At 35.7% G+C, this 13140-nt stretch overlaps 1 protein-coding gene across 5 annotated transcripts in view; it reads left to right on the plus strand.

Annotated features, from left to right (window-relative positions):
• Positions 1 to 300: 300 nt before the first annotated feature.
• The window catches only part of sgsm2 (small G protein signaling modulator 2), a 138990-nt gene continuing 126150 nt past the window's right edge, over positions 301 to 13140 (plus strand). For all 5 annotated transcript variants that reach the window (XR_005993009.1, XR_005993008.1, XR_005993012.1 and 2 more), the window contains exon 1: positions 301 to 436. Coding sequence is in view for 2 of the 5 variants with exons in the window: in XM_041807628.1 (XP_041663562.1) it covers positions 377 to 436 (60 nt within the window). In the remaining 3 variants the exon portion in view is untranslated. The remainder of the gene's footprint in view (positions 437 to 13140) is intronic.

Consider the following 13140-nt stretch of genomic DNA (forward strand, 5'->3'; position numbering starts at 1 on the left):
GAGAAAATGAGCCCTCCTGCTGTCACTCCTTTCTTCCAGGAGAGGAAGAAGACGCTGCTAAAAATAGACCCGCAGGCTCCACAGGTTGCTGTGCTGGATGCTGAGGGGCTGCAGGTCTGGGCGGGGCTGGAAGATGCTGGGAGGCTCTCTTAGATTTTTCTCCATTGATCACTACGGCGAGGAAGGCGGAGTCTGTGACGTCACGGCCGGGCTGCTCGGCTGCGTCAGAGTCCAGCTGAGAGAAGGGAAGAAGGAAACGAGGAATAAAAAGGAAAAAGGCAAGCAGAGAGGGAGCGGACGGAGAGTGTCAGAGAGGCAGAGCTGATTCGTGCTCACAGCGGACAGACTGACAGAGTAAACAGTCACAGGGACTGACATGGAGGGCTCCACGGAGGAAGACTACAAAGAGAAATTATTATGGAACGTCAAACGAGAGGTAGGCGCTGTTTTGACGGCCTGTCGACCTGCACATTTACATTTTTACTCCACTATTTCACCTCAGTGTTCACTAAAAACTCAAGGCAGGAAGCTTGGACGTGTTGCATTAATATAGCAGCTTGTTTGGACTCGATTTAGGTTACCTGATTTCTTAATGCATGCTTACTAAAATGAGTGTGCTCACAGGCTTCTAACTGCACCTGCTCTCTGTTTTGCCTTATTCCCTCATCCAAGCCTTTTTATATTTAGCACTTGGCTGTTTCATTCAGATAAAAATAACACTAAAGGAGCATTCCAACATTTAAATGGATGTGCATGTTTTAGCTCGCACATTCTATGTAGGTTATGAACTGAGTTTTAAGGCTGCTAAGGGTTAGATAGGGTACCTCAGAATAACAGAGATGTGGTTTATTATGTACAATGCATGCTTATTGTGATATTTTCCTTGGGATCCAAGTAAGCCTGAAATCATTATTATTTCAGTATCAATTAATCAGCGTGTTATTATAAGAATGTATTTCTTTGTTAATGAAATGTCTGAAAGTTGGGGAAACCCCTAAAGGTATCTTCATATTGCAGCTCTGTTCAACCAGCAGCCCTAAAAAACAAACTTTGTTTTATAAAATGACTTAAAGAAGCATATCTTTGAATTTAAGGCACAAGAACAAGTACATGTTTGGGATTTTTGTTTGAAATAATCCCAAAAATTATGTATCTGTCAGCAATATCTTCATGGGTTGTATTTCTTTCATGCACAAATCCATCCTTGAATAATCCAGCCCTGCAGCCAGACATCATCCCTTCAAGCGCCCGTCTGAATTGTTCCAGCAGAGCATCTCTCTTCTGCACAGGTTGTTTCTTCGTCTGTGTCTACCAGCAGTTCAAAACAGAGCCACAGGCTTTTTGTTCCCGCTGATGGATGTCTCACGTCTCTCCTGTGAGGAATCATAAATCATTACTCCTTTAACCTCTCTGCCCACTCCACTGCTGTAATCCTCCCCGCCGACTTTACCCAAAGATCCACAGCCAGAGAGATTTCCCCGCTGCTGAAATGTCAGTGTAAATCAGCTGAATGTGGCAAGGTGTGGCTCACTGCCTCAGAGTGAGACTGAGTGTGAATGTGAGCTGGTAGTTTCATCATTTTAATGAAGAGGAAAGGTCACGCTAAAAATATCAAGATGCCGATCTAGCCGGCAGTCAAACAGGAGACAGAAGATTGCTGCTAGAGACATAAAACATCACAAGTTAAAGCTTGTTGTTGCTCATTCTTGTCTTTTCTTTGGATATAAAAATTCAACCAGATGAATCAGAATTCAGTCATATGATAAATGATGCATCTCAGATTGTATTTGAGTGAAAGTTGTTACCTAGATTTTCAACAGAATACATAAAAATGTCTGCACATGAAGCTAAAACCAATTTGATAAATTACTGTATACTTGGTGGATCTTCATTAGTGTTACTATTTGGCAGGGATATTCAGTACCTGTTGCAAGGCTGATATCTTGTCTTTTTTTGGTAGAATCAGTTTGCATTTACCACCTCTATCTTGGCTTTTTAAGTACATTTTCTGTTCTTCATTTCAGCTCAGATAAAAGATGAAATGTTAACCCCTTAAAGCCTGAATACACAAATAATGGCCATAAAATTATCTTTTCAACTGAAACGTTTATTTAACTTTATACTGAAATAAAAGAAAAGTTTCCATAAAATTTCATATATATCATTTTTGTATCACATTGGACACATTAGGTCAGTGATCTTGAGCCACATGTGGCTCTTTTGTGATGATTTGTGGCTCTTGTATCTCTTAATTTGAAATATTCCCCCAGAAAACCCTTCAAAAGAGAAACTTTGACCTCAGAAATTATCCACTACAAGTCACATTAACCAGTTTGTTGCCCACACTTCTTGTCATTTTTTTGCCCCCTTTTTTTTTTGCAACTTTTAATTAATTCTTGCTGCTTTTAGCACATTTTTGCTACTTCTTTTTGTCACTTTACACCCATTTTTGCTACATAAATCCTGCTTTTGTCATTTTCAATTTTTTTTTCATTTTTTGCCTGTTTAAGCTGCCTTTTGGCATTAAATGCCACTTTGCCCCATTTTTTTCTATTTTTGCTACACTCTTTGCTGCTTTTTAATTTTTTTCCCCACACTTTTCTGCCTTTGCCCATCACTTTTCACTATTTTTTTTCTTTTCTTTAACCTTTTTTTGCCACCTTTCACTTATTTTTATTGACACTTTAACCTTTCTTGCCACTTTAATCAGTTTTTTTCTGCTTTTAGCAAATTTTAGCCACTTCTTTTTGCCACTTTAATCCTACTTTATGCTATTCACAATTTTTCACTTTTTTTTGCCATTTTTCGCCCAACTTAGCTGGCTTTTGCCATTAAATGCCACTTTTTTTTTATAACCTTTTTACTGCTTTTTGCCCATTTTAGTCACTTTTCCCTTTTTTGTTAACCAGGTTTTGCTGCTTTTTGACCATTTTTGCCATTTTAATCCTATTTTGCCCTTTTTCAATCATTTTTGCCACTTTTTTTTTCACTTTTTGACCATTTTTGCCACCTTAAACTTATTTTCATTCCCACTTTAACCCTTTTTTGCTTCTTTTCACCCCTTAGATGGTGGCTCTCGCAAATGTATTTTTCAATACTTTGGCTCTTTGGTTGAGCAGGGTTGAGTAACACTGCATTAGACGTTTTTGGCAACTGGGCATTTTTACCATTTATCAGATTGTATTCAAAAGGTTTTTAAGTAACTTTTGATCATATTGATTAGATAGAGGTATCATAAACGTATGTGTCAATATTATATGGTAGACTTTAAGGGGTTATTATCTTAAAAATTAAAAGAGTTAGCATTAGACATCTTTAACTCCCACTGATCATTTGTAGAGGTGTTGTTAAGCAAACTTAATATCAGAAATCATTAAAATGATAAAGCAGCAGGTTAGAAAATGATTTGATATTGGATAATTATTTTTGAAGTCTTAGTTAAACAAAGCAGAAAACTGTGTAGCCAAAAATGAAGTTAATGCAAATGCAGAAAACTGCAGGTTCTTGTTGCCAGTAGAGGCTGGTTGAAGAAGTGAGTTGGTTTTAAATTTCAAATAACTCTTATATTAAATCTGAGCCTTTGTAGTAATTTGTAATTTTGTAATTTGTAACAATGAGCAGGGTTTCTTTGAGTAACAGGTGGGAGCTGCTGCCTGTCTGGTGTTGGCTTATTCATTCACTGGACCAAACCTCTCTAGTGTGTTTGTGTATTTGATGCCTTCGATAGATTATCACAAACAAATTTAAGAAATTTTAGGGCCACCAGTGGTTTTTCCATTCCCTTCCCGATCTCTGGAAAGTTCAGTGTCATAAAACCTGCAGCACACTTCCATCAGCTCTCACAGACAGTAGGCTAATATTTACTCCATGTATACCATGCTATTACCATCCTCATCACAGTAAGGGGAATACAAAGCTTTGCCTTGACTTATATACAAATTTTTTATGCACACACATTTTTTGTGGATCTTTACCATAGCACATGGCTCACCTGCTGTGTCATGTTGGCTACGCAGAGACAGACCCATATTCAGACGTTTATGCAGCAATGTAAGTTCTAACAAAGGCCATGTGGCCCTAAATATTACAACATGATACTTTACAATGGCATATGATAGGATACCATATTATCATAGTCCTAGGGGGTTTGTCTGGAGTTTAAGTGTTATGTTAAACTGCCTCCATGTCAATCATTAAAAAAAAAAAAAACATTTCAAATGATGGTGTTGATGATGATGTTGATAAATGAAACTTGAGGATTTTTATTTCTAGCTTTAGCTCTGCTGGCCTTTTATTTCATGTTTAGAGCCAGTACTTTATTCTTAGAAATACTGCATATTGCACGCATCCTTTTAAGGATTCAGTTTAAATATCCAGACTGGTCACCCATAGGTAAAAAGCCTTAAATAATTTAATCATTCCAACGTCTGTGAGGCAGAGAATAACTTCAGTCAGATCTTTTTTTTTTTTTCTTCTAAAAACAGACCATCAGGGAAATAAGTCACACATTGCAGTCTTTGGTCAGTGGACTGTTTTCAATGTTTTGGCTGCATCTCAAAACCGTTTTCACTCAAAAATGTGCACCTTTTCTCAATGTTTCCTTATCATTAAATGTAAAACATTCTCTATGAAGCAGCTTTATCGGCAGCAGGTTTTTTTATTTACTCTCTGCAGCTTTATTTTTACCTTCACATTACCAAAGTTGCAAGAAAACGATCTTTTTATGACAAGATTACTAATACTTGGGAAAAAAAAGGATCATAGTTATGTTGCTGATATTGAAAACCATTTTTATTTACAATGATGGCATCTGACACGTCTGCAGCCTAAAGAGTATTGTGGTATTAACACAAGCTTGAAGAAAGAGCACTAACCATTTTTAGGAAATATACACATACTATCATGAAATGAAGATTTCTTACACACATTTAAAAGCATGTATTCTTTGGTTGTAAAGGTTAACATAGTTGAAGACACAAAACATTGAATTAAGAAATTATCTGACTCTTTTAGTAGCATGTAAAGTTGTTAAAATTTCCAATACTTAGATATTAACTAAGGCGTTTGTTATATCATGTGTTTTAAATGATACAGCCACTCTTATTTTAGTAATCAGGGGTATTGAAAAGCACCAAAATTTAAAAAATAAAATCTAATTCATTAACAGTTGTGTAGGAGAAAAATTGTTGGCAATCTCTTGCATAATCTCTAAATGGAACAAATACTTTTGTAATGTTTTTGTGCTGAAATTACACCAATGTATTTGTGCAGTTGAGACAATGTGCAGCAGTTTTCCCTGCAGTATTAGAAATTAGGGTTGTTAGAAAAATGTCGATACACTCAACTTTTTTGATATTTTGTGGTGCGATACTGTATCAATGTTTTAAAATAGTGTACAATATTTTATTAATTAATAATTTACTTTGTTGGTACGATAGTTTGTGATGTAATTCAACCTCCAACCACTAGTCGGTAGCAGAGATTTGCTGTGCTATTAGTGGAATGAATTTTGTGTAAGAAAGATTCAAACAAATCTTATTATCAAACAAAAATAAGCATTTGAGAACAAAAAATGTGACCCAAGCAAAAAAGTTCACATCAAAACTACAATTTCAAAATTGTGAACAATTAGTCTTTAAATTTTGATCATCTGTCTTTTTGTGTACAGTTCCTGTTTTTTCTCTCTGTGATCAGACTTTTGCTCTCGCTCCTCAGTTTTGCATTTGCGCTGCTTGATCCTTTGTTTGCGTCTTGACTTTTTGCTTGCATTCTGACACAAATGTCCAATATGGGCGGGCTTTTCTTGAGTGTTTCCCTATTGGCTGACAAGTTTTTGAGTGACAGCTCAGTCACTGCAATTGCTCCGGAAGTTGTTGTTCAGTTAACGTCTGGGAAATTTAAGAAGGAATCCAGCAGGCTTTCGTTCTTATTTTTGTTTGCTACCAAAGAATCCTTGTTTGAATCCTTTTGACACAAAATTCATTCCATAGCTATCCAGCAGAGTGCGAGGCTGCAACCAATCATGTTAGCTTCTGCTGCATTCCAAGTGGATGTGTGGACTTATTTTGGCTTCTATACATTAAAACTGTACAGACTTAGACAAGAGTAAAATCGTTTGCAAGATATGCCATGGTGAAGTGAAAAACTCAACACGACTACATGAAAAATCCGTGAGCTCACAGCTAGATGTTATAGCTAGCGATAGGAGAGCTAGCTGCCACAGACACCTTGACATTAAATAATGATATACAAACGTCAAATATAAATATACGTTAAAATGAAATTGTTATGTACTGCAAAGGAAATTTGTGAACAGTAAAAAAGTAAATGTTTGATAACACATGGTTCAGGTGATTTTTGACTTGTCCACTGACCTGTGATGTTTTTTTTTTTTAAACTAAAATAAGACATTAAGGGAAAGTGTTGGACTTATTTTACATTTCTATGGCTGCAGGGAGACAATGAAGAGGTTTAACCATTTTTGTTGAATGTGAAAGTAAAGCAAATGATTGATTGTGATTTGAAAAAAAATACGGCACTAGTTGTGGCTCTTAGTTAATTGTGATTAATCCAGTTAATCCTGACAGCCCTCATGTATATTATTTTTAAAATAACTAGACACCACAATATATTCTGCCTTGCTAATAGTATCGCAATATATGGTATCTGTAGAGTTTAACCCCACCTGCTTGACCTGAGAAAACTCTGGATCTGCGATTGCATTATTTAATTAGAAAAGCACTCCGCCAAAAGACCTCCGCCATTAGCCCTATCTCCCAATAGTAAAGAATCCTTTAAAATATTCCTGGATCCAGACGGTGATCCGGATCACTCCCAAAATCTATTCACTTCTTCCTTATGCCATTTCTGACATTTCTTGAAAATTTAATCAAAATCCATTCGTAACTTTTTAAGTTATGTTGCTAAAAAGCAAGCTAACTAACTAACTAACTAACAAATAAACCCTCCCGATCACATAACCTCCTTGACGGAGGTAAATATTGCAAGAATGATATCACTGGCATTTGGCCAAAACCTTGTATCTCCAAAATCACCACTTTTCAGAGAATGAAAAAGAACAGCATTTTTCAAATAATTTAACACTGGATGCTCATAGCCAGCATCTTCTTGACACTTTCATTGTTTTAAAATAGCTTAAACCCAATGACAGATCAAAAGGGTCACCAATAACACTGATTAATGAAAAACAATGAAATCATAAGTTAACTCTCACCTACTCATTTTTCACCTGGTTTTGATTTTTTTTTTTCCACAGGAAATCATCTATTAGTTTGTGACAGGACAAATGTGACAAATTGACTTGCTGTTGCTACATTGATTAGTGTTGTGTAGTATCAAGTTTATCATTCTGTTCACATAAGTTTGATGATCATCAGATTGTCACGTGTCTACAATATCCCCACTTAATTCTCTTTTGTGTTGCTTCCATTCTTGACATGGAAACACCAGACTCGGAGCTGTGTTCAAGATCACTACATCGATTGCTCTGCTGTGTATCAAATCAAACACAGTGTGTGTATTTGTTGTGTCCAGTCCTTACCCAATTAGATGTTGTGATAAGTTGCTTTTCTGCATCAGATCAGCCAGGGATGAACTAAAATTGCATTTTTGGAGACACTGGAACATGAAATGATGACAGAAGCTCTGCACTGTTGTAGGTAATTGGCCTTAAATCAATTTGTTGTTAACATTGATGAGTGTCTGTTGTTTCAGGATAGGGAAGGTCAGCACCAAAGCGTGTTTACCCCTCCATAAAATCAGATGATATTGATCCTTTTCCCCCCAAAAGTTTAATTTTGGGCTTTTTGGGTTTTAATTGGAGAGATGAGACAGAGGATATAGTTATAAACCAGAGAGGGAGAGATTTCCAAAAACAGAAATGAATGAAAACAAATGGTATTAAAAAATACTGACGTTATCTGACATTTTACTTATCATGAACATTATCAATCTTTTGATTGCACATGTAGTTGAAAAATGCAGTATTTACCCACAGTGTCCAGTTTGAAAAAAATCAATGGTGTGATTGGCCTCAGAAGCTCGTCGGCGCTCTCTGACATTACAGATCAAGCTGAGCTGTGAGAGACTCACAGAGCGGTCATGTTTGTCCACGTTCAGAGCTCTCTGTGCCTTTAAGCTGCTCTCTGCTCGCTCAGCGCTGCTTGGCAACTGAAAGCTTCAGCAGTGCTCGGAGAAGTTAAATTACATCAGTTGGCGATTAATATCAGAGCAGTGAGGTGCTCTGTCAGGTGGTTCTCCAGCACTGAAACAGAAAGAGCCTCTGAGATCCTTTGTTTTTGGGAGATGACGTCAGTGGATAGAAGGTTCTTTTATCTGTGTTAAAACTGATAGAATTATCGATGCATTTATGATTTACAGCAGTGAAGCCTCTGTACATGGGACGTTTACTCTGTTTACAAAGCAGCATCCTGGGATGCCATTTATACAGACTTCAAGGACTCAGCTCATTGGAGTCACTGACATTTGTGTTAATTAGCATAATTCTGTTTTAATTTCCCATAGGTTTATGGCTGCTGAATACTCCTAGAGTGTAGTTGTTGACCACATACATAGCCTATGTCAACACCAGCCCTTCCATTATTCACTGTGGTGAGTGAGTCATGATACTGATGTACTGGGAGGGGTCTGACTGCAGACCTCCATTGTAAGGCAATCTGCTGTTCTGGTGGTAATGGGCCAAAACTTTGTTCACCAGCTATAATACATATACCAAAAGTACCTTTTATTTTTTGATTTATTTATTCATTTATTTTGTCACTAAACCATATACATTTACCCACCAGATGTGTTTGCCTGCCTGATTTTATTTCAGAATTTATCTATCCACTAAACCGGAAGTGTCTCAATACTTTTATTTGTAATTTGTTTTTATTTGAATTTGTGGGGGTTTTTGTTGTTGTTGTTGTTGTTGTTTGTTTGTTTGTTTTTTTGCTGGCTTAAATGGAAGGGTTCACTCACCTGAATTTATTTTGTAATTTGTGTCAGTTTTATTTTGTAATTTATTTTGTCACTAAACTAAAAGTGTCTATGCACCTGATTTTATTTTGTAATTTATATTTGTTTTATTTTGTATTTTTTTCACTTAACTGGGCGTGTGTACTGGATTTTATTTAGTATTTGATTTGAATTTTATGTTGTCATTTTTTTGTACCTCAACTGGAAGTGTCTACCTGCCTTATTTTATTGTGCAGTTAATTAATTAGAGTCAGAAGTGACACCCAACTTTATTATTTTTTTTAGTAATTTTTCATTTTTACTTTGTATTTTGTGTTGATACAAACTGGAAGTGTCTAGATGCTTTTATTTCTCATTTGTTTTTTTGTTTTTTTTGTAATAACTTTAGTCATAAAAACATACTTTGACCAGCTGTTTTCACACATAGCAATGACTCATGTTGCACTTCATTTAATCTCAGAACTCAGAAATTCCAAGTTGACTGATTTGATGATTTTTTGTCCATCCATGGGTCCTTGGGGTGGGTGCTTGTAGAGGATGGGTGCATTTCACTCTGCTGATTCATGCATTGATATATGTTGTGATCATCCAGAGCGGAGACAGTCTTACCATTGGTCTTGCCTGTTTTTTCCCGTTGTTCTGCCATTCACTTATCCCTCGTTTGATGTCGCTGCTCATGGACATGTATAATCCCTTTCTCCTGTATTTTTGTTGCTAATGTAATGTGTCCCATTCCCACACTGAGAATCATTTAATCTTCAACATTTTAACTGAATGGAGGCAAGCAAATTGTCACAGAAAAGGAGGATGATTAAAAACTAGAAAATCCATTCTTCCTAGAAGAAGAGTCACAACATACGGTGTCATTTAGCAGACACTTTTTAATCCAAAGCGACGCACATACAGGTAGCAGCTGTCCCAGGAGTTAAGGCCAAGGGCCCAAACTGGATATTGAGTCCATGCTGTCTGGGATTCAAACCATCAATCTCCCGTAACACAGTCAGTGTTGTAACCCACTGAGCTAACTTACTTATGTATCTTTATTTCTTTAAGTACTCTGAACATGTTTCCCATATGAACATCCATTTTTGTAGTTTTTCTATCATCCTGTCGAAACTTTAACAGTTTAAATCTATTTTCTTCTGCCATTTTGACATAACTACACCATGACTGAGCTGCCAGTAGTAGTCAGGAGGCTATGAAGAAAGCCCTTTTTTGTGAGTAAGCGGTGTCTAACACACAGAGCTCTATGGCAAATGTGATAATGGCAGATGATGGAGAGAAAGCTCAGTGATCATGGTGTGTGAACTGCAGTTTGTAAGATTGACAGACAGGAATTTAAATGACAGGATGATAGGATGGACCTATGATGCCTGAAAATCACAGTCCCATTTATTTAGGTGCGGTCTGTTCTCGTCACGGGTTTATTTTTTTGGCAATGTGGAGATTTTAGAGTTTAGATCTGATTATTTTTGGCATGCATCATATACAACAAAAGAAGAATTTAACCAACAGTTTTGTTTAAGTTAGAGAGCAAGAGCTGACAATGCATTGTACGTACACAATGTGACATGATTTAACAAGTCTGACATCACTCTCTTTGTGTCTACATTGCATAAAGAACAACGTGAACCATAAAAAGCAAAGCTTGTTTATGTGGGATCAGTTTTAGTGAAGTAAATATTAAAATTAATGTTGTTGATGTGATAGTGTTTGTCAAGCAACTTTATTTTAGTAAGCCCTTATTACCTAATAATTTCAGAGTTATATGTGGTAATTATCTTGTACCTTCTCAACAATAAGGTGGTAATTACCTTGTTATAAGTTGGCATTTTACAAGTTATAACTTGCAAATAAAGTAATATAAAGTAATTATAACCCTAACCCCAAAAATGACTTTAAAATTATTCAGGAATGACTCACTTCAATTTTATGGGTCAAAATAAAGAAATTACCTAGCAAGTTGTATAGAAAATTACATCTTATTTTGCAGAAATTTATTGGTGAAACACCACCTAATTACCAGAGAATTGCCACAATATTATTAAGAGTTTCCTGATAATTAGTACATTAATACTAGGCAAACACTTCCTTTTTTACTAGTGAGCTATTACTTCGTAAAAGACCAACTTAATACTTAGTAATTACCACTTACTCCTGTCAAATTATTGGATTATTAAGGCCCTTTAAAAGTAAGTGCTACTGAGATATTTACAAGATTTTCCATCTTGCAAAGTAAAAAACAAATAAACCATGATGATTCTAGGAACTTGATTTAAATGCAGTCTGAAACAGTGTTATTAGTGTTTAACACAAAATGCCCCAATAGACTATGGGTATTTACAAGATTAGCTCATGGAGACAACAAAACAACTACAAATCAACACAATGAGACTGTTAAGATACAAAAAAATGATTACAAGAAAATGCAGCATCAACCTGAACTATTTAAAAAGTCTACAGTGAAATTTAAAAAATTAAAAATGCAAAACTGCTTAAAATCTTCACTCTTATAGAAATAAACAGTAAGTTATTATAAACGACTTCTAAGATATGGACAACTTAGTGACAACAAAAGACACTGCAAAAACTCACATCTAAGTAACTGTATTTGTCTAATTTGAAGCCAGGAATACCTATCTTATTTTAAGCCTCATTCTCCTGACAAGTCCAGTAAAAATTCTTGTTTTATTGTATGAAAAGATAAAGAAAAAAAGGCCTGTTGTGCATATAATAGTTACAAAATGAGGCAAAAAAGACAATAAATGGATTATTACATTTCAGTTAAAGACTCTTAAGTAAACTTTACATGTTGCATTGGCAGATATTTTAACCTTGCACAGGTGGGGCAGATTTTTTTTTTTTTTTTTTTATGTCTTGAAATAACACGATTATCCTGATTTAAAAAAAAAAATGTGGTTTTAAATGAGAATAATGTGCCATTGCTGATGAGAAATTTAACAAAACACCCACAAGTATTTGAATATTTCAGTGTTACAGAAAGTGAAATATTATAGAACCGCAATGACTAGGAAGATGCTCAGTGACCACAAACTGGTACGTTATAACTGTAAATAGAGTACTTAGAGAAATGAAATAGCCCAAAAATGGTCCAGTTGGGTTTTCATTGTAGTAATTTTGTGTTTCTCTCATTCTTATTTCTGTAATGTCTCACTTGCATGTCTCATGCTGGATCAAAAAGGCTTAATAATCTCTACTCTGTTTCTTCAGGGGCAGTCATGGTCTTTTTATTAAACACATCCATGTCCTTGACTCTTCATCTCACATTAGTACCTTGGCCTCCAAATTTCTGCCTGATGCATGATTGGCTTTTCAAAGACAGATTAAAAACTGTAAAGCCCTTTCAACATTACAACAAGCATTTACTTTGGTTTGTTTCAGAACTTTTACTCCAGACAACTCAGACTGATATTCTACGTGGGTATAGAGAATAGAAAGTAGACTTGACTTTTTTGACACTGACACGGTTAGTGGAGCTGCTACAGGTCATATTTTTCTAAATGGTTTCTCCTGCTCTGAGGGTTGCCATAATGCATCTTTTGGGTAAACAACATTAGGTTAGGGTTAGATCTCCCTGCAGAAATCTCCTACTATTATTCAGCAGGGAGTTGGGTAACTTCATCTTCTGACACAATCTTATTTGATGACTGCTTTCCCTTGAACTAGCTTGCCTAACTGCACTCCTAATCCAGCTGCTTTATTCAAGCAGATTTTTGTCCTTATGAAACTGTTAATGTGGTCTAGGGCTGGCCAATTAATCGCAAATTAGATTAAATCACAATATGGCCTGCTGCCATTTTTAAATCGCAGACAGTGCAATATTTTTTTTATCCTGAAATGTGTCCGAATACTAATTTGATACAGTTTTTTTGCAGCAGAGATGTCATGCTCTACACATTATGCATACACACAAGTGTCTTTTTTTTCAGAATAGTTTACTAATATCCTACTTTTCCTGTTTGTGGAGATGTTTTTCTTAATCAAAATGAGAATAGCATTAAAAAATAATGATCCCTTCAGTATAGCAATCCGTATCAAATTTGCTATAAGAGCCAAAATCCCAATTAGATATTTTTTTCTAATATTGTGTTGGATATAATATAGAAAGATTTATGCTTATAT

This window comes from Cheilinus undulatus, linkage group 2 (assembly GCF_018320785.1).
Source record: "Cheilinus undulatus linkage group 2, ASM1832078v1, whole genome shotgun sequence".
Taxonomy (NCBI): domain Eukaryota; kingdom Metazoa; phylum Chordata; class Actinopteri; order Labriformes; family Labridae; genus Cheilinus; species Cheilinus undulatus.